Genomic DNA, 26755 nt, shown 5'->3' on the forward strand with positions numbered 1-26755 from the left:
GAAGTAGTTGAGATCATAAGAATATCCGGCATACTTTTATCTCCAAGGAAAAACCAACATTTGGTTAAACCCAAAGAAGAGCCTTTCTTACCCATATTATGTAATTCTTGGTAAGTGATAGCTTACCAAGCCCTCTTAATAAAAAAGTTTGTCCTTAGCCCTACTTTTTCTCAAATACCTACAGGCATATGGCAGCTGGTACCTCCATCACTGTTTAAAGGCTCACATATCAGTCAGGGAAACGAGGCTGAGGAAAGAGAGGAGCCTTGGGACCACACTGAAAAAACTGAAGAGGAGCCGGTCTCTGGCAGCTCAGGAAGCTGGGACCAGTCAAGCCAGCCAGTGTTTGAGAATGTGAACATTAAATCTTTTGACAGATGTACTGGCCACTTGGCTGAGCACACACAGTGTGGGAAGCCACAGGAAAGTACTGGGAGGGGTTCTGCTTTTCTCAAAGCTGTCCAGGGTAGCGGGGACACATCTAGGCACTGTCTGTCTACCCTAGCAGATGCCAAAGGTCTCCAGGACACTGGGGGCACTGTGAACTACTTCTGGGGTATTCCATTCTGCCCTGATGGAGTAGACCCTAACCAGTATACCAAGGTCATTGTCTGCCAGTTGGAGGTTTATCAAAAGAGCCTGAAAATGGCTCAGAGGCAGCTCCTAAAAAAAAAAGATTTTGGGGAACCAGTGTTACCTAGACCTCCTTCTCTGATCCAGAATGAATGTGGCCAAGGAGAGCAGGCTAGTGAAAAAAATGAATGCATCTCAGAAGATATGGGAGATGAAGACAAAGAGGAGAGGCAGGAGTCTAGGGCATCTGACTGGCACTCAAAAACCAAGGATTTCCAGGAAAGCTCAATTAAAAGCTTGAAAGAGAAACTTTTGTTGAAGGAAGAACCAACAACCAGTCATGGTCAGGTAAGGGTCAGTGATGTTGTAATTAAGGATGATTTATTCACAGATTAAAACAAGGATTATTTTAGCTATCTGTTATTTTTGTGGTCTTCCCCTCCTTGATTATTAAAGTAATACATGTTCACTATAGAAAATTAGGAAAATACAGGAGAGTATAAAGAAGAAAAAACTACCTTTTTTTTTTTTTTTGAGTTGGAGTCTCGCTCTGTTGCTCAGGCTGGAGTGCAATGGCGCGATCCTCGGCTCACTGCAATCTCCACCTCCTGGGTTCAAGCAGTTCTAGTAGCTGGGATTACAAGTGCTTGCCATTACGCCCTGCTAATTTTTGTACTTTTAGTAGAGACGGGGTTTTACCGTGTTGGCTAGGCTGGTCTTGAACTCCTGACCTTGTGATCTGCACGCCTCGGCCTCCCAAAGTGTTGGATTACAGGCATGAGCCACCACACCTGGCCAGTCATCATTTCTATGCATACAAAAATACATGAAAAAATTTACTGAACAAAATGAAGACTCTTCTGTATTAAGTTTTGTTCCTCTCCCTATTTTATAGTTTATCTTAGATCATTTCTTAATAGATGACGTATTCTACCATAGATAAACCGCAATTTATTTTTTGTTTACTTTTTTTTTTTTTTTTTTAAAGACAAGGTCTCGCTCTGTCACCCAGGCTAGAGTGCACCGATGCCATCTTGGGTCCCTGCAGCCTCCACCTCTGGGATCAAGCGATCCCCCAACTTCAGCTCCTTGCAATAGCTGGGACCATAGGTGCACGCTACCATGCCAAGCTAATTTTTATATTTTTTGTAGAGACTGAGTTTCACCTTGTTGCCCAGGCTGGGCTCGAACTCCTGTACTCAAGCCATCCACCTACCTTGGTCTCCTAAAGTGTTGGCAACATAGGCATGAGCCAACACGCCTGGTCTAAAAATTTTTATTATTTCTAAAAGGTTAAATTTTTGAATAGGTAACAATATTCACACGGCTCAAAATTCAAAAATATATAAGTAAAAAGTCTTAACTTTTCTCCCTATCACCCAGCCAGCCAGTTCCCCTCTCTGGACTCAATTTGTGTTACTAGTTCTAGCGTATCCTTCCAAGATACTTTATCTGGTACAAGCAGAATACATTTTCTTTTCCCTGCCTTCTTTTACACAAATGATTTACACATTATTTTCTACTTTTTTCATTTAATATCCTAATGAGATCATTACATAACAGTATATAAAGAATTTCTTCATCTGTTTTTTTTTTTTGGATGTGAAAAATACCATGTGTGGATTAGTCAGTTTACTATTACAGATAGTAAAATGTCCAGAAGACATTTCATCCACATGGAAGATATTTGTATTATATGATAATTTTCTGTAGCTGTAATTGGTAGACCAAAAAATGTATTTATAATTTCATTAGCTGTTGCCAAATTGCCCTCCATAGAGATCATATACATTTACATTCCCACTGGCAGTGTATGAATACTAGTTTCTCCATACCCACAATAATGCAGTATTGTCAGCCTTCTTGATCTTTGCCAGTCTGAGAGATGAAAAATGGCGTCTCAGTGTGTCTTAATTTGCATATCTCTTACTATTTGTGAGGCTGAACTTTTTACTCACGTCTAAGACCCATTTGTATTTCCTTTTCTGTCTGTTAGCTTATCATTTTTTCTTTTGATAATCTATTGGTTTGTGGATACATTTTATATAGTAGAGAAAGTAGTCCTTTGTGATATGAAGTATGGATAGTTTCCCAGTTATTTTTTCCCACTACATAATGGTGTGTATTTATTATTTTGCTTGTAGTGATTTTGAATAATTTATTGAAACCAATCTTCATTTTGGTACATTCAGTTTGCTTTTTCTGACGTAGCTAGATTATATTGTATATGAAAGCTTATATCTTATTTTTCTCTTTGAATATTATAAAAGCAATAATATAAACTCTTTATATATAAATTGTAATTTTAAAGAGTATTCTGTTTTATGACTGTACTGTTTTTTCTTGCTATTTCTGTTATCAGACTTTGACTTTTGGTTTTGTTTTACTATTATGTTATTCTGTCTTTCTTGTGTTATGATAAATGTTAAAGAAATGGTAACTTTGAGGAGCTTCATAGAATAGAGAACATGGATTTGGAGTTGAGTTCTGATTTTTGTGTTTAAGTAATTTGTGTTTTTGAGCAAGTCACTTAACCTCTTTGAATCCCAGTTTCACGTCTATACAGTGGGAATAACCATTCCTATCTTTCGACAGTTATTTTAATAATTAAAGTGAATTTGTGTAAAATGTCTACTGCAATGCTTAGCATAGGCACTGAACAACGGGTAATTCTCTCTAAGGGATCAAACGTCATTCACTGAGGAGATGCCTCTAGGAATCATTATTTCCTAGTAACCATCTTCATTCACATTCTGGAAAGATTGTTGTCTGGGAAGAGAAGGCATTTTTATTTAAAGAAATTTTTTTTTGTGAAGGTATATCAGCAAAGAAGGCATTTTTAAGAAATAGTTATTTTAGTGACTGGTTTCTTTTCCAAAGGGAAGTTACATGATGCTTATGATAAATGTTTAGTTTGTTCTTTCCAATTCAGAGATGCTGCTTCTTAAAATAATACATTAACTCCAAAGAGTGACACTTAATGATTTATTGTAATTCAGGTTGTTAGCTTGAAAGATCCCAGGGGCCAGAGCTCTAGATCATAGACTTTTGTCAAGTTCTGTGTTGTGTCAAGTTTGAAAGTACTGCCTTTGCAGTAGCCTGGAAGAAGTCAAAATCTAGTGGATGGTCTTAATTAGATTGAAGTTCTTTGACTCTTAACTTCATGACCAGGCCACCAAATACTACAGGTAGTATTATCAGTTGGTACTATTTGTTACAGTAAACTGAATTAAGCTAGGTTAATTAAAAAGAGGACTTGGCTAGGCACAGTGGCTAATGCCTATAATCGCAGCATTTTGGGAAGCTGAGGCAGGAGAATTCATTTGAGCCTGGGAGTTTGAGACCAACCCAGGCAACGTAGTGAGACCTTGTCTCTACTAAAATAAATAAATAAATAAATAAAAATAAAAAAATTGAAAGAGGACTTTATAAGGAAACGAGGTATCTCAGAAGTTTTTTTTGTTTTGTTTTGTTTTGTTTTGTTTTGTTTTGAGATGGAGTCTTGCTCTGTTGCACAGGCTGGAGTGCAGTGGCGTAGTCTTGGCTCATTGCAGGCTCCACCTCCTGGGTTCACGCCATTCTCCGGCCTCAGCCTCTCGAGTAGCTGGGACTACAGGTGCTCGCCACCACACCCGGCTCATTTTTTATGTATTTTTAATAGAGACGGGATTTCACCGTGTTAGCCAGGATGGTCTCGATCTCCTGACCTCATGATCTGCCTGCCTTGGCCTCCCAAAGTGCTGGGATTACAGGCGTGAGCCACCGCGCCTGGCCTCAGAAGTTTTAAAATAGAACTATAACCAGGCCCAGAGAAGGTACTGGGCATCTGATTTTTCTGTAGCTCATGGTTATATTGTGTCTGCTTCGTTTTTCTCCCTGCAGACTTGGCATTCTTTGCTTTTGTTTTTCAGGTGTAGGTTGAAGACACTGATCCTAAAGCTCTCAAACTTATTATGGGTTACAGGAGACTTAATCTCTCCCAATTCAAATTTTAAGTTTTCAGGAAAAGATTTATGGCACATTTGGTGTCAGTAGCCCAGTCAGCTACTTGGGCTTGACGGAGGTTACTCGTCAAATTGGCTGTGAGCCCACTGCTAATGGGAATGGGAGGGGTGAGGGACAGTCCTCAGTGCAAGCAGACAAGGCAGACAAGTAAGCATGTAGACATTAACTTTAATTTTAGAAATCACTTGGAGATGTTAAAAAATGCTGAAAAGTTTAAAGAATATTACCTATTTTTTGTATGGTTCAGATCATATTATTTTTGTATCTTTAATATCATGTAAGCATTTTCTCATGTTAAATTATATATTTCACTTTTAATGGCTATATTATATTCCAGTTTATGAATTTACCATAATATTTTAAACATTTTTCTATGCTGGATATTTCAGTTGTGATATCTTTCTATATGAAACTTTTCTTTATTCCTGATCAGTGTACTTAGTCATGAGCCATAAAAATGGTGGGTTAAAGAGTTATGAACATAAAGACTTGATATTTATTGCAAAATTGCTTGTCAGAAAGGCTGTTAAAATTTGTATTCTCTCCATTTGGCAATGTATGAGAATATCTAGTTCACTGCAGCCTTGCCAACAAATAATTGTACCTTTAAAAAACAAACTTCAACTAATTTTATAGGCAAATAATGAAAGTCCTGTGATTGTAATTTTCCCTCTCGATCTTTTGCTTTCAGGAAATGTGGGTAGAAAGGATTCGTTTGTTAAACATTCTCTATTCAACACAGCTTTGGTGGAGCTGCCTGTATTTGAGAATTCTTGGTTGATAAAGATAGCAAGAGAGTCCCAAAAATAGGGACTCAGAAAAACATTGACTTTGGGGCACATAACTTAGTCTATATTAAGGTTATTAAAGCTTTAGAATCAGATGATAACTGGTTTTGTGCATCACTGAGACAAGATAAAGTTGCTAACGAAGGCCTGTAGTGGATCACCTTGAGAACATTATGGCAAGGAGTTGGAAGGGGTAGTGTGTTAATGTGGTTACTACTTTTCAGAATCTGATTCTTAATTTTTCAGTCTGGATATTGGAATTTTTTTTTTTTTTATCAGAAATAACCAGATTGTGTGGGGTTGTGAGAACTGACTTTGATTTGCCAAACTTCATGCTGATGTATGTATACAAAATGACAATTTATTAATTTATTATGGAATAGAGACGTTTTTAGTGACCAGAATACTCAGACCTGTATCTAATGTCTTCTAGAATGACAGTATCTGGAGGGTTGAAATAATCAGAAAATGGAATTTTTAAGGGGTGGTTCAACTAGTCTGTGGAAAAACCTAATAAACTACCACTGTCACACAATAGAGGACATTTCTGTGATGACCAGATGATTTATCTATTCATTTTCACTTTTTTTTTTTTTTTTTTTAAAGATGAAGTTTCACTCTGTCACCCAGGCTGGAGTGCAGTGACACGATCTCGGCTCACTGCAACCTCCACCTCCCGGGTTCAAGCGATTCTCCTGCTTCAGCCTCCCTAGTAGCTGGGATCACAGGCACGCATCACCACGCCTGGTTAATTTTTGTATTTTTTTTAGAGACGAGGTTTCACCATGTTGGCTAGTCTGGTCTTGAACGGCTGGCCTTAAGGCATCCGTCCCCCTTGGCCTCCCAAAGTTCTGGGGTTACAGACGTGAGCCACTCTGCCCAGCCCCATTTTCACTTTTAAGTATTAAAAATACCCTTTGATAATAATTCTTTGAATTTTTTTTTTTAAGATTCAATGCAAACCATCCCTTCCTTATTAACATATTATTTCTCCAGGAAGAAGATGTCTTGATTAGGCCATAGCTTCCTTAAATTTTTATTTCTGCCATGCTTTCATGTTCACCTTGATTACATTTGGGTAGTCTAAATTTTATTTGCTTATTTTGCTATCCTATGTTCATATTCTGGAAGAACCTCACTTTATGTTCAGATTACTGCCGTTGAGGTATAAATTTCTAAATTAAAATAATGTATTGAAATGAAGACATTCTTGGAATTCTACATTGAAATGATTGGGAAGAGGATCATCTGAGTAAGCAATATAATAGTTTTTAGCGTGTGGATTTTAGAGTCAGGCAAGTCTCAGCTCTATGATTTTGACCAACCGTATGATTTGGGGCAAATTATTTAACCTCTCGAAGTTTCACTTATTTTTAAAATAATTTAATGGTTTTTGCTTCTTAAGTTGCTTGTGAGAATTAAAGGAGATAAGGGATGTAAAGTGATTAGCACAGGCTTGGCACTGAATAGAAGCACAATAATTTTGTTTGTTTGTTTGAGACAGAGTTTCACTCTTGTTGCCCAGGCTGGAGTGCAGTAGCACGATCTCGGCTCTACCTTCTGGGTTCAAGTGATTCTCCTGTCTCAGCCTCCCGAGTAGCTGGGATTAGAGGCATGTGCCACCATGCCCGGCTAATTTTGTATTTTTAGTAGAGACGGGGTTTCTCCATGTTGGTCAGGCTGGTCTTGAACTCCCGACCTCAGGTGATCCACTCGCCTTGGCCTCCCAAAGTGCTGGGATTACAGGCGTGAGCCACCGCGCCTGGCCAAAGCACAATAATTTTTTTAAACAGTTACACTGAGGTTTGACATATACTTTAGCCTAAGGCAGAGATGGAGTTGCCTTATAACTAACTTACTAGTGCTTTGATTGCATCTAAAGACCAAGGCTAGTCATTATAAAATTCTGTTAAATGGACACTAGGTGTCAGCATTCTCTTTCTCTCTCTCTTTCTCTCTCTCTCTCTCTTTCTTTCTTTCTGAGAGTTCAATAAAAACCTTGTCACCCCTGAGTTCAAAGGAAGAGACAGGTTAAGTATTTATTGCTGTTGTATTTTAGTCCTTTGGTAGTTTGGTTAAGTCTTATTTTTCATAATGACTGTATTCCCTATTGTACAACTTTCCTTTTGACTGAAAACTCAACTATTCCTGATTTTTAAGTGTATTTCATCAATCCCTGAATGGGAGCGAGATTCATAAAGAGATGCCTAACTTGTTTAGGTTATTCATATCTTATTAGGAAACCTTGAAAACTTCAGCTGGTAGCTTTATGTCTAGTGGAAGAAGCCTCACAGCCCAGGCACTTCCTCAGAAGTCTGCCTAAGGCAGCAGTAGCTGCTTTTTCTGTGATCTTCTGTGCATGTATGTTTAATGAGTTGGTATTTGCACCAACTGTACCATTAATCAATGAAAATAATTTTTGAATCAATGAAAATAATCTTTCCTTATGTAGTCCGTATTCATTACATTTCTGAAAAGATAATCCTGTAGCCAGATATAAAAACCATAGTGGCAGATTTGTAGCAAAAAGAGTCTTTGTAACCTTCCCTTTAGATGTCCTATGTTATGGCTTGGTTTTTCTCAAAGATCATAGATTGCAGTGTTTATCTCAACTCAGTATTTCCTTTGAAAATTGAACTTTTCTCTATATTTTCCTTTCCCCGTATGCAAACTTTTTGATTGTTTTTCTGAAATCGTAATTCATTTGACTTACCAATTAATATTGATATAGGTCTTGCATGTTATGAAGTACATTGTGTACATTATCTTGTTTAATTTTCACAACACTCTGTGAGGCAATTGTTGATACCCATTTTAAGATGAGGAAAGAGATTTAGATGTCACTTACCCAGTCACAGAGTTAGTAAGTGATTTAGTTCTGATTTAAATACCAGTCTTCTGACTTTACAGGATGTGCTTGTTTTACTGACACTTACTGGCTTATGGAAAATATTTTCTTCATGTTGTTAATTGTTGAGGGAGAACATTGAACAATTAAAATTTTTTTAAAAAGGAAGAGAAGCCAGTTCACCTGTGCCTGTATATTTAAGATACTACGTATTTCTTTGCAGTCTTCCCAAGGGATTGTTGAAGAAACTTCTGAAGAGGGAAACTCTGTACCTGCTTCACAAAGGTGAGAGGTTATATGTTGCTATGCATTCTCCTCTGATGGTTGCCAGCATAAGGGAGATGAACCACATGAGTGAGAGTGTACGTGGACAGCTTGCCAGAGAACTTTTAGCTCTTTTATAAGTGAAGACTAGGAGAAATTTTATTAGTATCTCTAAGTTCTCAGATGTGCATCTCATAGAAGCCCAGAATATTAAGAGCTGGAAGAGATCCTAGAGGTCATCTTGTCCAGGCAAGCTATCTTGGCCTAAATCTCATTTACATTATTTCTGAAAAGCGGTCGCGTCCTGCAATTCTCTTAACTAATTACACTAGTTTTCTATGCCAATTTGAAGGCTCTAGACTGATTTCTTTATAGTCCTTCTATTCTTAGCCCCTTTCTCTCTTTTCCCCAACTCTGCTTATGCTTATTTTGTCTGTATATCTAAACCTTATACATCTTTTAAATTTACTCTTGAGACTTACATCCTCTTTGAAGTCTTCATATTATTCAGGCCACACAGGACCTGTGTCACTCTCACTCTCTGTCCTGTGCCACTTTTATTCCGTTTGTGCCTCCTATCTCCTGTAAAGGATTGTATTTGCATTACCTCCTCCATTGTTCCTGCTGATTGATTGATGGGCTTACCTTCTAAGTCTTCTTACTTTAATAATAGATAGCAGTTGATTAATTATAAACTGCACTATTAACTGGATCATGCTTCCAGTTACTTTCCATTTGCCCTTTTTATCTGGTAGTTGAGTTTTGAGACTTTCTCAAGAGCTAAATTTTGAACTGCATGACTGTGTTCTCCCATATGAGAGTTGAAGCCCAATTGCCATTTGCTGTAGTCAAGGTGGTGGTCTTTCTTAGGTTTCTGGTTGATAGTACTTGGTATTCCTTCCTGAGCTAAAGAATATGCCTTTGGTTTGATTTTCCTGCTGTTAAGACAGTTTTGGAAGTGGTTTTAACAGAGTATGCCTTTACTCCCTGTAGGCCTCTCTGCTTTATTGTGGTGAGCCTTGTGCAGAGCAGATGTAGGTTTTAATAAATGATTATATACTTTGTCACCAGGAGAGAGTTGGAATCGCAGGCAATGTGGTTTGACTTCAAATTGATTAGCCCATTTTATAAATGTCAGAAAATTGTTTTGTGATGGACCCTTTGAATAGAGCACTAATGTTACATGCAGAGTAAACTCTGTCTGGCTGGGGTTTATAACAAATGTTGTGAGATGTTTTATTTAGAGAGAAATCACTTGTGGTTTTCTATCAGGATTTAGTTATTTATCATGAGTTCAGTTGTAGCTGTTCTGTCTTCTCTGTGGTTCTTGGTTGATGTGAGGATTTTTGTTTTTAAGCATCCTCTTGCATACTTGAGCAAACTAATCATAAAGCCCTGTGAAGCAGGAGGGGCTAGCTCAGATGCTCAGATCAGCCATGTGTTCCTATGTCAGGAAGAGATTGCACTCCATGAGCAGTCAGGGAAAACCAGAAGGTTGGATGAAGGAAGCCATTCATAATTAAGTTTTTGTTAGGAAAGAGATTCAATTTATGTGGGCAGATTTTTGCTGTAGGGCAGTTTGGAATTGTATTTTATTTTTGTTGCATGGAAAGCAACATCTTGAGATAAAGAGGAGATTTAACTGCAAAAGGAGGAGAAAGTGTGTTGTCAGAAGAATCTCTGTGTCTTCTCTTGTCAGTTTACAAATCTCTAGCCTTCAGAAGGCTGAGATGGAGGCTATAAAACACCTTTGACATCCTTATATTGGAGTGGAGTTTTTGTCTTCTCTGGTATTCACAGACAGTTCTTACCCTTCAACCTTCCTTTGTGAAAACTCCAAAAGGGAATTTGTTTTCATTCAGTGATTTCACTGGAACTGAAGTTGTAAGCATATTTATTTTCCATATTTCCGGCCTAGAGTTTTCAGTACTGATTCCTTGCTTTCCTGTTGTGCTTTTGTGGTATTAGGCAGCAAGTATCTGTGATTACCTGTGGCTTTGTGAGTGACTCACCATTGCTTTTGGCTCTGTGTTCCGATTTATTTTACTGGGAATTCATTTGGGATTTGGTTCTCTTTCAGTGTTGCTGCTTTGCCCAGTAAGAGAAGCTTAGTCCTTATGCCAGAGAGTTCTGCAGAAGAAATCACTGTTTGTCCTGGTAAGTACCCCACTGTGATTTTACTGAATTTCTGATACGTATCTACCTTTTCATGCCTATTAATTTTCCTCTGACTCTTTAAACCTACTCTCTGGAGGTTTATATGTAATTGATACATGTATGTACATGTCTCCACACTGGTATACGTATACACATATGGTGTTTTTAATGGCCATTGGCTTTTGTTCTCAATCTTTTCTCTCCTTAGGGGTAATTTAGTTTTGAAATTAACATGACTTTTTTGTCTTCTTGATTGTTTACAGGCCTCATCAGAGATGGCAGCAAAGCATCAGGAATAGCATTTACTTAACTGTACATTCAGAGCCTTTTGTTATTTAATTTGTTTAAATTATTTTAAATTAAATTGTTTTAAATTGTTTTGTCAGCCAGCCTGGAGTGCGGTGGTGCAATCATAGCTCACTGCAGCCTTGAACTTCGGAGCTTAAGTGATTCTCCCTCCTTGGCCTCCCAAAGTGCTGGGATTACAGATGTGAGCCACTGTGCCTGGACTTCACAGCCTTTTAGTAGTTACTTTTTATATTGCCATTTGTTGGGGTCTTACTGCATAGGAGGTTCAGAAATTGAGTTTTGTGCATGTTCTGTCATTATTTTTAATCTTAGACCTAAGATGCGTAACCTCGTTAAGTGCTTTAGTTTGCTTTTTGTTAATTGTAAAAATTAAAAGATAGGTACTTTGTTTTAGGCAGAAGAGATGCTCATTCAAAGTTGCACATGGATAGATTTAGATATACAAAATAATGTAAAATGAACTAAGATACTTAACATCTAAGAAACTCCTGAATCATTGTATAATATGAAGCATTATTTTGTGATATGAACCACTACTTTCTAAGGAATTTGTTTTAGACTGTATTTTCCTTTCTGGCTTTTCTGAAAAGATCATTAGCCTCATTCCTGTGAGATTGAGGGACTTCCTACTGATGTTTAACTTTGAACAGCAAGTATACAGATGTTGCCGTAAGTCACATCTGGTTTTCCCTGAGGTCTCATATAGCCTATAAGGATTAGAGATAATCATACTTTTCTTATTTTGGTTTCCTTCAGTGTTTTTCCACAGAGACTCAAACTTAGTTTGCATGTAATCTAGGAAAGACCTATAAATATTTTTAAACATCTGGCAGCCTATCATAAAGGTCTTTATTTATTTTAAAAATTGAACTATGTTGGCTTTTTTCCTTTTTTTTTTTGAGACGGGGTTTTGCCCTGGCTGGAGTGCAGTGGCGCAGTCATGGCTCACTGACTGTAACCTTGAACTCCTTGGCTCGAATGATCCTCACTCAGCCTCCCGAGTAGCTAGGGCTACAGGCATGTGCCACCACACCTAATTTTAAAAATTATTATTATTATTATTTGTAGTAAAGACGAGGTCTTGGTGTGTTTCCCAGGCTGACCTTAAACTCCTGAGCTCAAGTAATCCTCCCGCTTTGGCTTCCTAAAGTGCTGGCGATTAGGCATGAACCATCGTGCTCAGCCTATGTTGGTTTTTGTTGAAAGTGGCTCCTTAATTCATTTGAAATGTATTTGGATTACTGCCTAACAATACCCACTAAGAGACTGCACTACCGAGTGCTCAGATTTTGGCAGGAGCACTCAAGAATGCTGTGCTACCTTTGTGAAAAGAAAGCTTTCCCCCTCTGTCTGGGGCTACTTACTTCCTAGAAGGAAATCACTCAGTATGTTTAGGATGATGGCGTGTGACATTACCATGGGATCTTGCAGGAGGAAACTGCAAATATATTGATCTTGAAAGGCCTAGTTAATGAGAGGGAAAAGCAGGCCATTCATACTGAGGTTAGATAGCTTTTATGATCATGACTTGCTGTCATTAGCCTGCTAATTAAGTCCAACTGTTTGCTGACATAAACCACTTCTAAATGAGATTGCAAAAGGTATTCATTACATTAATGTTCCTTGTGCTAAGAAAGTATAACTACTTCACCATGAAGCCAAACTCTTGGGTTTCTTTTTAAATATATAATTTAGAAGTTATATATATAAATTATCTGAAAAAAATTTGTTCCAAATGGGTGAAACACATATTTAGTGTAGTAGTCTGTTACCTGTTTACTTTTGTTTCATATTTCTGACAGTTCAGGAGTCTAATATTTAAGATTACAATATCTTTTTAGTGTTACTCACTTAGTTGAAGAAGCAGGATTATAGCCTTATGCCTACATTTTGCATGCTTCTAGCATTGCTTATTTCCGAGAAGCTAATGCCCTCTTAGTTGGACATTTCAGCCATTCACAGAAAACATAATTGAAGACTTTTTATTATTGCAGTAATCTAAGCAGTGAATGGTTCTTATTTTTAAATATACTGAATATCTTTTTGAAAATACCTTTAGGGAAAGTTGACAGGATTTTGAAGTTTATGTGCCGTAAGCCTTTTTCCAATAAGGTGGGGGGGGCGCGTGTGTGTGTGTCCAGTTTTCAAAAAAATTTGTGATGTATTAAAATATAGTTAATTCTAGAAATGTATTTAATCCTTTCTTAATGATTCAGAAGATACATTAGAAACTTGCAGATACTCTATTTGCCTGACATTGGCCATTTATTGTTTTGTGAAGCAAAGTGGTAGTTAGAGGTACAGCAGGTATAGTGTCAGATAACAGAGAACTTACTGGATTTGCATTCTGAAATAAATTTCTGGTTTTAGTTTGAGTTCCTGTAACAAAATACTCTAGACTGAGTGGGTTATAAGCAACATAAATTTATTTCTCATAGTTTTGGGGGCTGGAGAGTCCAAGATCAAGGAGTTGGCAGATTCAGTGTCTGGTGAGAGCCAGACAACTTCCCTCTGTGTCCTCACATGGTGGAAAGAGGGTGAGAGAGCTCTCTGGGGTCCCTTATAAAAGGACACTAATCCCATTCTTTTGAGGGAAGGCCCTGTGCTCATGACCTGATTACCTTCCAAAGGTCCCATTTCCTAATATTATCACATTAGGGGTTGGGATTTCAACATACAAAGTTTGGGAGGTACACAAACATTCAGTCTGTAATGTTTCTTTTCCAGATACATTGGTGGTTTTGTAAGATAATTACTATTTTTTTTGTTGTTATATTAAGTGATATGTGCCTACAGCAGAAGTTGGCAAACTCTTTTTTTTTTTTTTTTTTTTGGTGAGACAGGGTCTCACTCTGTAACTCAGGCTGGAGTGCAGTGGTGTGATCATAGCTCATTACAACCTTGAACTCCTGACCTCAAGTGATCCTCCCGCCTCGTCTTCCCAAAGCATTGGGATTGCAGGCATGAGTGACTGTGCCCAGCCAAACTTTTTAAAAACAAAAGACTAGATAGGAAATATTTTAGGCCCTGTGGGCCATATAGTCTGTTGAGACTATTTGGTTCTGCCATTTTAGTGCAAAAACAGCCATAGACAGTACATAGATGAATGAGCATGGCTGTGTTCCAATAAAACCTTACTTAGAAAAATAGGCAGCTGACAGGATTTGGCCCATGAGCTGTATCTAGTTTTCTGGCCCCTGCACTAGACTACAAGGGACCCCATCTTACATTTTCATATTACTGATAATGAGTATAATGCCTGGGACTTGATGTTCAGTTAATATTTGTTGAATTAATAGATGCTGCTTAAAGAATATATTAAAGAAAGGCATATCTTTGTCTAGAATGTATATTCTATTTCTGGTCCCAATTTCTGTTTTTGCTAGTCATCTCTTTAACCTCAGCACTAACATTGGCAGGTTCTTGTTTTCTGTCAAATCAGTATACTTTAAAACTAGAATTACAGTGGAAATAAGCCAGTTGATCAGTTGGTCAATGAATAAACAAATTGTGATACATCTATACAATGGAATGCTACTCAGCAGCAGAAAGTATGAACTATTGATATTATGTGACGACATGGGTCCATCTCAGACACATTATACTAAGTAAAAGAAGCTGGACACAAAAGACGTGATTCTATTTATATGACATTCTAGAAAAGACAAAATTATAGGAACATAAAATAAACTGGTCATTGTAAAGAGTTTGTTGCAGTGACCAAAGAGGTAGGAGATTGACTGCAGAGGGGTACAGAGAACTTTTTGGGGTCTTGGAAATGTTTTATATCTTGATTATAGTAGAGGTTACGTGGTATAAATGGTAGTATATAAATGGTATACATTTGTCAAAACACATTAAACTGTATACTGAAAATTTATGAATTCTGTTATTTGTAAATTATGCCTCAGTAAAGCTTTAAGAAGGAACAAACTAGATCTATTAATATATTGCCACCACAGTATTGTCATATCCTAAACTTTAGGGGAAAATAGGCATGTTTGTTTTTCTAATTATGAAAGCACAAAATGAAAATTAATGGGATTTTAACTTTTTTAAATTACAGAGACACAGCTAAGTTCCTCTGAAACTTTTGACCTTGAAAGACGAGTCTCTCCAGGTAGCAGAGATATCTTGGATGGAGTCAGAATAATAATGGCAGATAAGGAGGTGAATATTTTCCTCTATATTTTTTTTCAGTGGTTTCTTTCTGTTGGCAGTCCTCTCTCTGATGCAATGTTGACATTGGCTGAAAAGATTTAGGTGGCAGGGGGTTTTAGTTTTGGGGGCCCTTATGTCAGGGAGAGATTTTTACAGTTAAGATTAGTTCAGCATTGTTTTTAAAAATAACAGTAGTTACCATTTCTTGAGTACTTTTGTGTGCATTATTATTTCTATTAGAGATGGGGAAACAGAGGCTTAGGATGTTTAATTTGCTCTAAATCATACTGCTAATAATGGTAGAAATATAATTTGAACATGGGTTTGAATCCAAAGTTATAGGGCACTTTTTATTATGTACCAATAAGTAACAGAGACAAACAGTCTTGGAAAAAATTACTATATTATGATGTATACATAACTTTCAGCCCTAATTTGATCAGAAATTCAAAGTCAAGATAGCTGTCTGATAAAATAAACAAATCTATTTGCATCATTACCTTTCCTCACTTTACATATATGGCAGTAACCATAAAGCTGATTGATACAAGTTCATACTTCTGATTAAGATTCTTGGTGTGTATATTTTTCCTTTTCTTTTCTTTTTTTTTTTTTTCTTTTTTTTGGGATGGAGTTTCACTCTGTTGCCCAGGCTGCAGTGCAGTGTCACGATCTCGGCTCACTGCAACCTCTGCCTCCCCGGTCCAAGTGTTTCTCCTGCCTCAGCTACCCGAGTAGCTGGGATTACAGGGGCATGACACCATGCTCAGCTAATTTTTATATTTTTAGTAGAGACGGGGTTTCACCACGTTGGCCAGGCTGGTATTGAACTCCTGACCTCAAGTGATCTGCCCACCTTAGCCTCCCAAAGTGCTGGGATTACAGGCATGAGCCACCGCGCCTGGTCCTCAGTGGGTATTTTTAATGTTAAGTCTAACAAAACAGTTTACCTGGAATTCCTTTAAAAATTTTAAAATCTTAAAAATCTGTTGCTGTCACAAGCAACCTGAGAGTTAGCCAAATTCCTCAGTAGAAATAAAGATTTTGGTTACATTGGTGTATACTTTCTTATCCTGTGCACCTTAAGAAAGGTTCCTTTTTGGCCGAGTGCAGTGGCTCATGCCTGTAATCTGAGCACTTTGGGAGGCTGAGGCAGGCGGATCACGAGGTCAAGAGATTGAGACCATCTTGGCCAACAAGGTGAAACCCTGTCTCTACTAAAAATACAAAAATTAGCTGGGCGTGGTGGTGCGCATCTGTAGTCTCAGCTATTTGGGAGGCTGAGGCAGGAGAATGGCTTGAACCTGGGAGTCGGAGGTTGCAGTGAGCCGAGATCGCGCCACTGCACTCCAGCCTGGCAACAGAGCAAGACTCCGTCTCAAAAAAAAAAAAAAAAAAAAGAAAGGTTCTTTTTTATATTCTGGAATTTTTTTTTTTCCTCCTTGAGACAAAGTCTTGCTCTAGTCTCCCAGGCTGGAGTGCAGTGGTGCAATCTCGGCTCACTGCAATCTCCGCCTCCCAGGTTTTTAGTGATTCTCATGCCTCAGCCTCCCAAGTAACTAGGATTACAGGTGCCCGCCACCATGCCCAGCTAATTTTTGTATTTTAGTAGAGATGGGGTTTTACCATGTTGGCCAGGCTGGTCTCAAACTCCTGACCTCAGGTGATCCACTAGGCCTCCCAAAGTGCTGGGATTACAGGCGTGAGCCACCGTGCCCGGCCTGGGATTTTTAAAAAACAGTTTTTACAATAGAAGTTAGATCCTCTCCCTGGTCTCTGCGCTGCAGGTAGCTGGGTAAATATTGTGCCTTCATGAATCATGCACACTGCCTGGTTCTCTGGAACCTGATCTGTCACAATTGACCAAGATTCCCTGATGCCAGTGGTGGTAGGAAAGACGATGACACTCCCTGCTGCAGAGTGACTGACGACAGATCCTGCTCCATAATGTCAAAATGGCCTCTGGATTGTTTTCTCAGGAAGAAACAGAATCTTCTAAATGAGAATGAAGAAACAGAATATTATTACCATAGTCATCCTAACATACAGAAGAAGCCCTTAGTTGAGGCTGATTTCATATCCATCCATGACTGCAGACGAGACTATTCTTTGTTTGGGTCAAAGAGCATGAACCCTATTTAGAATTTATGGTGTACATGTCTGTGCTACTATATATCAAATAGATGGAATCATAATAGCCTTTCTCACATTGAATGTCCTCTTTTTGGTGTTGCTGTTTACTGATATCTGTGGATGTCTCTAAACAGTCTTAGAAGTTTCCATTAAAAGAAGTTAGATGTACTGTAGATTTTAAATCATGTACTAGTTACAAGTCACTTATTAGACAGAATGGAACATTTTATGTGCACAAAGATAGTATAAAGGGTGTAGACTCTTGCCATTGGGATCTGTGTAGGTCATTTGTCCTAAAATTTCTTGTTTACTGGAAGGTGTTATGGTGTAGTACAAGGAGCTTGAGCATTGCAATTAGAAGACATGGCTTTGAGTCCCAGCTCCACCATGTTTTGAATGTTGCGCAAATTAATCACTTTATTCATTCACTAGGTAGCTATTTATAGTTTGTATACTTTGTGCCAGTCATTGTTTTAGACTCTTGGGATACAAAGATAAATAAGAAAAACAGTCCCTGCACTCAGAGGGTTCTGGTAAGGAAGGAGACAGACATATAAACAGATAATTATAATTATAATGTGGTCTGACAAAGGTAATGATGGATTCCTAGGGCATTAGGGAAGCACAGAAGAGAAATGCTTTTCTGAATTTCAGTTCTTCATATGTAAAATGGAGGCAGAAATATCTATTTTACTCGGTTGGTTTGCAGGTGAAGTTAGATAATATAAAACACGTAGCAGAGATTTGTCACAAGTAGAAGTATCATGTGGAAAGTCATATTATTTTACTGCTTTGTAATATATTACTGTTTATTAGTTTACTTATGACAGAGAATTGCTCAACAGTATTTGAGGTATTTGGAAGTACCCATGGCACAACTGTATGTAGTCCCTCTTGATTTCTGACAATAGTCAGCTTTCTTTGGAAATAGTGTTTCTGAATATCTTGCCTGGGAGTTTCCCTTAGTTGGAGTCTTAGATAAATATCCTATTCTCAGAAGAGCTAATAGAAGTTATTCAGAGTCCTCCAGAGCTAGTTCAGTCAGTTAAGTTTTTAAGTAAACTATGTTAAGAGTTGTGTGGTGAGAAGGGGAAGATCCAGAACAAGGAGATTTCTAAGCTACACATAATTGGGTGGGGGAGGGATGGAGAGTTTGGTGATTTGCAGGACATGCTTTTGTTTTCACTGGGTTCATTTCTCTTGAAGTGAGGTATATTTTTTTTTTTTTGAAGTCTGAAGTTAAGGACCAACAACCTTTAAGATGTCGACATTCAGTATCGTAAGTACCTCTTTTGAAAAATAGTTGTATAATTTTTTTTTTTTTTGAGACGGAGTCTCGCCCTGTTGCCTAGGCTGGAGTGCAGTGGCACAATCTCACTCTGCAAGCTCTGCCTCCCAGGTCCACACCATTCTCCTGCCTCAGCCTCCCGAGTAGCTGGGATTACAGGCGCCCGCCACCACGCCTGGCTAATTTTTTGTGTTTTTAGTAGAGACGGGGTTTCACCGTGTTAGCCAGGATGGTCTCCATCTCCTGACCTCATGATCCACCCACCTTGGCCTCCCAAAGTGCTGGGATTACAGGCATGCGCCACCGTGCCTGGCCGAAAAATAGTTGTATAATATTTTAAAAGAAGTAGAAGGGGAGGGGGGAGGGATAGCATTAGGAGATATACCTAATGTAAATGATGAGTTAATGGGTGCAGCACACCAACATGGCACATGTATACATATGTAACAAACCAGCATGGTGTGCACATATACCCTAGAACTTAAAATATATATATATAAAAAAAAAAAAGAAGTAGAAGCAACTCTGCAAAGAAATCCCTGACTGCATGGTCCTAATAAAAGCTGCTTTGCTTGCCTTTTTCTCCCTTGAGGTTCTTCCATAGTAGTTAATACTTAAACAGACTTTTTAAATGATGCTGGAAAAAATACCTTATTTTAACATAAAAATGTTCAGAAACCTTCAGGGTTGCCTATGAACAGTGGTTGGAAGTGGGCTTATATTCATAATAACACAATTGACTACTCCGTCTTGAATACATTAATAGTTAAAGGTACATTCTCTGCATTGTATAGAGCTGTGATGAATACAAAGGAGTATAGTGCTCAGTGTGGGCACCAGTGACACATTTGCGTCATATAACATTTCTGTGCTTAGTGAACTTTAGAAGGCCAAGTAACTGCCCATTCACCACTAACTTTAAGTAATTCAAGACTACTTGCAAATTTTAGGGTATATTGATCCCCTTTACCCCCCTGCCATCCTTCTGCTCAAACAGCTTTGCTATTTTTCTTTTCTTTTCTTTTTTGAGACCGGGTCTCCCTCTGTTGCCTAGGCTGGAGTGCAGTGGTAGGATCTCGCTCACTGAAACCTCCGCCTCCTGGGTTCAAGCGATTCTCCTGCCTCAACCACCTGAGTAGCTGGGACTACAGACATGCACCACCACCCCTGGCTAATTTTTGTATTTTCAGTAGAGACAGGGTTTTGCCACATTAGCCAGGCTGGTCTCAAACTCTTGACCTCAAGTGATCCATTCGGCTTGGCCTCCCAAAGTGTTGGGATTATAAGCGTGAGCCATCGCACCCGGTGATTTTTCTGTTGTTTTCTTTCTTTCTTTCTTTTTTTTTTTTGGAGGCAGAGTTTTGCTCTGTCACCCAGGCTGGAGTGCAGTGGCGCAATCTCGGCTCACTGCAGCCTTCGCCTCCTGGGTTTAAGCGATTCTCCTGCCTCAGCCTCCTGAATAGCTGGGATTATAGGTGCGTGCCACCACGTCCAGCTAATTTTTGTGTTTTCAGTAGAGATGGGGTTTCACTATGTTGGCCAGGGTGGTTTTGAACTCCTGACCTCCTGTAATGTGCCTGCCTTTATTGCGGGATCTGGCCAGCAGCCCGCAATGCAACGGGGCTCTCTCTTTGTTCCTAGGTGGATCAGCAGGTTGAGAAATAATAGACACACACAAGATAGTGAAAGCTGGGTCCAGGGGGGTCACTGCCTTCTGGTCCCGCGGTGCCAACAATGCATGTGATATACCAGCATTTATTATTAAGTTCAGTGAGGGTGAGGGTAGGTTAGTGAGGGATTTAGGGTCATTTGATTATGAGGTGAGATGGTCACATGGGGATGAAGTAATTCTTTAACATAACATTTGTATGTAGAAGTACAGTATATTTCTGTGTAGAAGTATAGTATACAGAGATAAGAATTTACAATATAATATGTGCCTCAGTAATTTCTAACAGAGCCTTAAAACAGAAACACAATCTTTCCATAACCTATGATTAGCAAGATATTAATCAGCAGTAACAATTGCAACAAAAGCTGGTTACAAACAATCCATGGAAACAGGACGTGAAGCTAGACAACCGGTTAGACCAGAGATTGTCAGAAGGGAGTATGCCTTAACCCTGAAGAGGCCTAGAAGAGCCGCGGCAAGATGAGGGCGTTTATAGCCCTATCTTATCCATATGGACAGGCGCCCCCCATGCGTCCGTTTATAGGCTCCCCACAAGGGTCGCATTCCATTCCCAGAGCTATGAACATCTGCTTCTGGGATAGAAATCTTGGTGATGTGAAACCTCCCTGACTGCACGTCCATTCATAGGCTCTCTGCAGGGAGAAGCACATCATGCGCTGTTGGCTCGTTCTGGCAGTCCAACCTGGCATTGTCTTTACACAGTCCTGCATGCAATTTTGTATTTACCTTAATCAGGAGCATTTCATCTTTTATTCCATAGCAATATTTTCAGGGGGTCTCCCTACATGCCTTGGCCTCCAAAGTGCTGGGATTACAGCCACTGTGCCTGGCCAGCTTTGCAATTTTTCAAGCTTTACAACTTTTCCTTTTAAGATTTATGAACAGAGGAACCTGGATTTGTGAGCAGCTTAGTGATTAAATTTGGAAAACATAGGACCTAGAGCTTCCAGACCCACTTGACTTTCCCCACCTTGTAGAGAAGAAGAATAAATAGAACCTGATAGTTTCTTAGTTCCTTGCAGGATCCGCTTCCAGAAACAAGGTGGAATGGGAGGGAGGCTTTTTATTTCTGCCACAACATGATAGAATGGAATTACTGAAGGTTTTGGTGCCAAGTGGGCCTGGGTTTGTTCACTTAGTAACTTTGTGACCAGCAGGTTACTTTGCTTTTCCAAGCCTCAGTTTCCCCTTCTGTAATAGCAGAGCTAGTGATACTTCTGTCCAGTGGCTTGTTGGGAGGGATGGATATGGAAAATGACTGGTGGAGCCTGCATAGTGTAAGAACTCAACCACTGTTCCTTTCTCATGTTTTAGGTTTTACGCCTTTAGGGTATGTCTTTTAATAAAAGGCAGGTGGTGTTGAAAACAGGACATTTTCTGGCAGTTTGACTTGGTATTTAGATGGCCTGTTTTCATCTCTGCTGGATCTCACTCATAAGCATTAGGTTTTAGAGATAGCCCCAACCCCTTACCCCAAAAGACCCAGTTGACTCAGAAGTCAAATTATCTGTGCATTGAAGTTTTGGTCGTGTTTTGTTCTTGTATCAGAAGTTATTTTATTTGTTTTCCTCATGTAGTAAGGTGTAATGACAGCCCGGGTGTCCCTTGCTTTAAATGTAAGCAGTAGCTGTGCAGGACGTTTTCACATTGATTGGATAGGGCATGCTGTCCTTTGAAGCAAGTGTTAGGCAGTAGTGCTGCAGTGCTCACACACACTGTTGAATTAATCACTGCAGAGTTCTTGGCTCTGATCAACCTGTGTAGGTAAAATAAAACTGCCTTTAAGAGATACCAGCAACTGTAGGAGAAATGATGACTACAAAACAGAGAGGAATAAGAGATAGGTTTAAGAGTGGCTTTGGCAGAATTGATTATTTTAACTAATGAATTCTTTCGTGCTTCTTAAGTATGTAGATCTTAGTTTCCTCTTTCAATCCAGAAAGTCACAAATAAAACACAGGTCTTAGGTCTTATGGGTCTAAGTACAGACTTATGTTCTTAACTTAAATCCTAGTTGTGCTGTTTTTGGCTTAGAGCTCTTTTGTTTTCTAACTCCTTATATCTTAAAGTCACTTACAGTAATAACAGTCCTTTTGTGAAATTGAAAATGTGTCCTTAAGGTGCTGTTGATATGCAAAATGTGAAACCCAGCAGGCACAGCATACTGATGCAGTGAGGATTGTGCCTTACAATGTGGTAGAGATCAGTGCCCTCAAGTTTTTGAGGCAGATTCTAGTCCTTCGTTTGAATCTCAACACTCCCACTGACTTGTTCTGTGACTTTGCAAATTGCTTTACTGTTTTACACAAGTATTTTTCTCACGTGTAAAAAAGGAGTGTGCTAATAACTTTGTAAGATTAAATGAGTAATACATATAGAGTGTTTAACACATAGTTGTCAGTATAAATATACTTATCTATAAACGAGTAATATATAAACTTACATATATATATAAACGAGTAATACAGGTAGAGTGTTTAATACATAGTTGTCAGTATAAATATACTTATATATAAACGAGTAATATATAAACGAGTAATACATGTAGAGTGTTTAATACATAGTTGGCAGTATAAGGCACTGAATAAGTATTAACTCTATCAGTAGTATCTCCGAATCCTTACTCCTGAATTTGATAAGCTGTTGCTGTCTCTTTGAAAGTAAGTGAAATATGGGGTGGAGTCTCTTGCAGTTCGTTGTAGGGAATGATATGAACTAAAGCTGTTATAACTGCTGTTTGTCATGTTCTTCAGGTTGGTAACAAGGAAGATGCTGAGAAGGAAATAGCTATTTCTACCTTCTCATCCAATAACCAGGTATCCTGCCCGCTATGTGACCAACGCTTTCCACCCACAAAGATTGAACGACATGCCATGTACTGCAATGGTCTGATGGGGGAAGATACAGGTAAAGACCCACCAGGACAGCCAAACTCTTACTTTTTTGTGTGGTGGTTTTATAATCCTATACATTACAATGCAGGGAAAAAACAGATAGCTGTTCTTCAAAGTTGAAGTTGTTATTGGTCTTGGGTTTTTTCTATCTAGTTATTTTTCTAGTACTTTTATGTTCATCATTACTTTTAGCAGGTATTTTGTCTTGTTACACATGCCTCAGGAGAAGGGGAAGGGAAAAGTCTTTCATTTTTTAATGTTTTTTTTTGTTTGTTTGTTTGTTCTGTTTGTTTGTTTTTTGAGCCAGAGTCTCTCTTTGTCACCCATGCTGGATTGCAGTGGCACGATCTTGGCTTTCTGCAACCTCCGCCTCCCAGGTTCAAACGATTCTCTTGCCTTAGCCTCCCAAGTAGCTGGGACTACAGGCTTGCGCCACCATGCCTGGCTAATTTTTTTTGTACTTTTTTTCAGTAGAGACAGGGTTTCGCCATGTTGGCCAGGCTGCTGTCGAACTCGTGACCTCAAGTGATCCTCCTGCCTTGGCCTCCCAAAGTGCTGGGATTACAGGTGTGACCCACTGCACCTGGCCCAACCTTTTTTTTTTTTTTTTTTTTTTTAAGACGGAGTCTCGCTTTGTCGCCCAGGCTGGAGTGCAGTGGCGCAATCTTGGCTCACTGAAAGCTCCGCCTCTTGGGTTCACACCATTCTCCTGCCTCAGCCTCCCGAGTAGCTGGGACTACAGGTGCCTGCCACCATGCCCAGCTAATTTTTGTATTTTTTTTTTTTAGTAGAGATGGAGTTTCACCATATTAGCCATGATGGTCTCCATCTCCTGACCTCGTGATCCACCCGCCTCAGCCTCCCAAAGTGTTGGGATTACAGGCGTGAGCCACTACGCCCAGCCTGCAGCTGGCCCATCTTTTAACGTATTAACTTATTCTTTTACATAGGTAGCTAAAAATCAGTGCAGTGCAGTGGACTTTGCATTTCAACTTACGTATTCAAATATTGAGATTGCTGTGGAATTTGAGGAACTAAGTTCTAGAGTTGCCCATTTTTCATTCAAAATAAACCCCTTGTAGGTTTTTTTTCCTCTTTTTGTAGTTTGTTTTAATAGAAATTCTACCTAGAGACAGCAGCTGAAAAATATCACTAATTTACATTCATGTCCTACATATCATATCTCTGCTGAGTTACCGAGGAGCTGTTGGTTTATCTCTTTAAGAGTGTACCGAAGGCCAGGCGCGGTGGTTCATGCCTGTAATCCCAACACTTTGGGAGGCCGAGGCGGGTGGGTCACCTGAGGTCAGGAGTTCGAGACCAGCCTGGCCAACATGGTGAAATCCTGTCTCTACTAAAAATACAAAAAATTAACCAGGCGTGGTGCTGGGCTCCTGTAATCCCAGCTACTCAGGAGGCTGAGTCAGGAGAATTGCTTGAACCCGGGAGGCAGAGGTTGCAATGAGCCGAGATCGTGCCATTGCACTCCAGCCTGGGCAACAAGAGTGAAACTTCATCTCAAAAAAAAAAAAAAAAAAAAAAAGTCTGTACCAAAATCCCTAGTTTTCAGACAGCATAAGACATTGATCAAGAAAATCTTATTAATCACAGCCCTTGAAATACCACCTCTGGTTTGGCCTGTTTATGATTTCAAACTGTAAATATAGTCATGTCAGCACAGCTCTCTGTGGTCTACCATGCTGAATGTAAACCTAGGTAATTGGAAGTGTTGCAGTGTTCTTCTCAGTGCTGCTCGATTCCTGTAACTTAGGTGTATTTAAATGTGACATTGTATAATTGTGAAGTGTTTTTTAAATTAAGATTGCCAGAGAGGCAAGGCACATGTTATTTACTTTTCTTGAAGTAATATACTTTATAGTTATTAAATAAGGAAGTACATAAACACTTAATTTAATAAATTTGTTGATTTTTCTGATTATAAAGTAGTACATGTTCATTGTAATAATAATGGCTTACATTTATTGAATACTTAAAATTAGGCACTATTTACATAAACGGGACCATGCTATATATAGCTCTCTCTATATATTATTCTGCAACTTGTCTTTTTTATTTAGCAGTAAATTTAGCTCTTTCCATGTGCAGATAAGTTTTTGACATAGTTGAGGTCTGACTGTCTGTAAAATTTTATATTCTGCTTTTTCTGTTTATAGCGTAAATATTTCATCATGTCACAAAAGTTATTTATAAAAATATTTCTAATGCCTACATTATATTTGGTAACCTGGATTGCTGTCATTTACTTATTACATATTTGAAATGCTTCAAGTTACTGTGTTATAATCACATGGTACTGAGCCTCTTAGCCTAAAATTGTCACTGTATTTTGGGATTATTTCCCAAGGATATGTTCCCATATGGGGTGACAGTAAGGTAGGCTCTGGAGGGCCAGTCAGTTTGAGCTTGAGTCCCACCTCTGTTACTGACTTACTAGTGTGTGACCCTGTGCTAATTTCCAAGCTTCCCTTTATGCATCTGTGAAATAATAATAATTACCTTGTTCAGTTTTTGTGAGGTTAAATGAGATATTTTAAGGAAAGTACTTAACACGGTACCTAGCACATAGTAAATACATAAGAACCATTAGCTGTTGTTACTATTCCCAGTAGTGAAATTACTATGTCAGAGATTTTTTTTTTAAGGGTCTCTGTGCATAGCATTGTAGTCCCTAAAAACAGTGAAAGTTGAGGACCTAAATCTGGCTATCAACCACTTTTAGTGGGAGAGCACTGAAGGACTGCAATCTAAATGCAGTTTTAATTTGACAAAGCTCTTTAGTCTGATTTTTTTTTTTTAGCTGAGCATTCCAGTGACTAAAAGAATTCTGGGGCTGAGCATTTCAAAGGAAAGAGACTATCTTGTCTGTCTTACTAAGCACTTACGCAGCTGGTATTGGGTATCTGAGTCAATGACTTACTCAACACAACATCAAGGTCCAGAAATAAATGAGTTTGAGAAACTGAATGCCCCCTTGAGCTCTAGGAATAGATGACCTCCTTCAGGTCAGAATGATCAGGTAAGGAGTAGCATAGGATAGCTTCTACTGACATCTCCCTTACTGAATTCCACTAGTTGGTGCTAAAATAGGAAGCTTTGGCATTTATAACTGTCAGATATCTTTTAATTACAAGATAATTGCTCTTAAGCCGGTCTTCCTTACTGGAGTGTGGTGAGAGAACTCAAACTCACATCCCCAAATCCTTGTGGTTGAAATTGATTCAGGCTTGTTCCTGAATTTTCTCAAACCAATTTTCAGACTTATGCCACTAGAACCAGGCCATTTAGTTGGGCAAAGTAGACTGAGTCTTATCATCATCATCATCCATTCAGGGAGGACATTTCAGGTTCTCCTTGTTCTGCTGGGTCCAGGATCAGTGACCCCGTCTAATGCTGTTCAGTTGGATTTACACTCTGGATATCGCAGACTTTCAGACATGATAGATGTAAATGTGTTTTTTGATACAATAGAAAGTCCCTATATTCTCGGCATCATATGTCTTTATAGCTTTGATGCGAATACCCCAGACCTCCATGTGAAGATGTCTGCTATATCCTGAATGACAGTCACACTTTCTTTTTCATAGGGAAATTTGTTATAAAAACTAGTTTAGAAGACAAATT

The 26755-nt window shown here is 38.8% G+C and overlaps 1 protein-coding gene across 10 annotated transcripts in view; it reads left to right on the forward strand.

Moving 5' to 3' along the window:
- UIMC1 (ubiquitin interaction motif containing 1) overlaps positions 1-26755 on the forward strand; it is a 114777-nt gene that overhangs the window by 55650 nt on the left and 32372 nt on the right. For 8 of the 10 annotated variants that reach the window (XM_054489592.2, XM_054489591.2, XM_054489589.2 and 5 more), the window contains 5 exons: positions 185-921; positions 8438-8499; positions 10559-10635; positions 15011-15114; positions 22973-23126. In XM_054489592.2, the coding sequence (XP_054345567.1) occupies positions 185-921; positions 8438-8499; positions 10559-10635; positions 15011-15114; positions 22973-23126 (1134 nt within the window). The remainder of the gene's footprint in view (positions 1-184; positions 922-8437; positions 8500-10558; positions 10636-15010; positions 15115-22972; positions 23127-26755) is intronic. The other 2 variants (XM_054489599.2, XM_054489600.2) reach the window with 1 other exon arrangement.

The sequence above is a fragment of the Pongo pygmaeus genome, chromosome 4 (genome assembly GCF_028885625.2).
Source record: "Pongo pygmaeus isolate AG05252 chromosome 4, NHGRI_mPonPyg2-v2.0_pri, whole genome shotgun sequence".
NCBI lineage: Eukaryota > Metazoa > Chordata > Mammalia > Primates > Hominidae > Pongo > Pongo pygmaeus.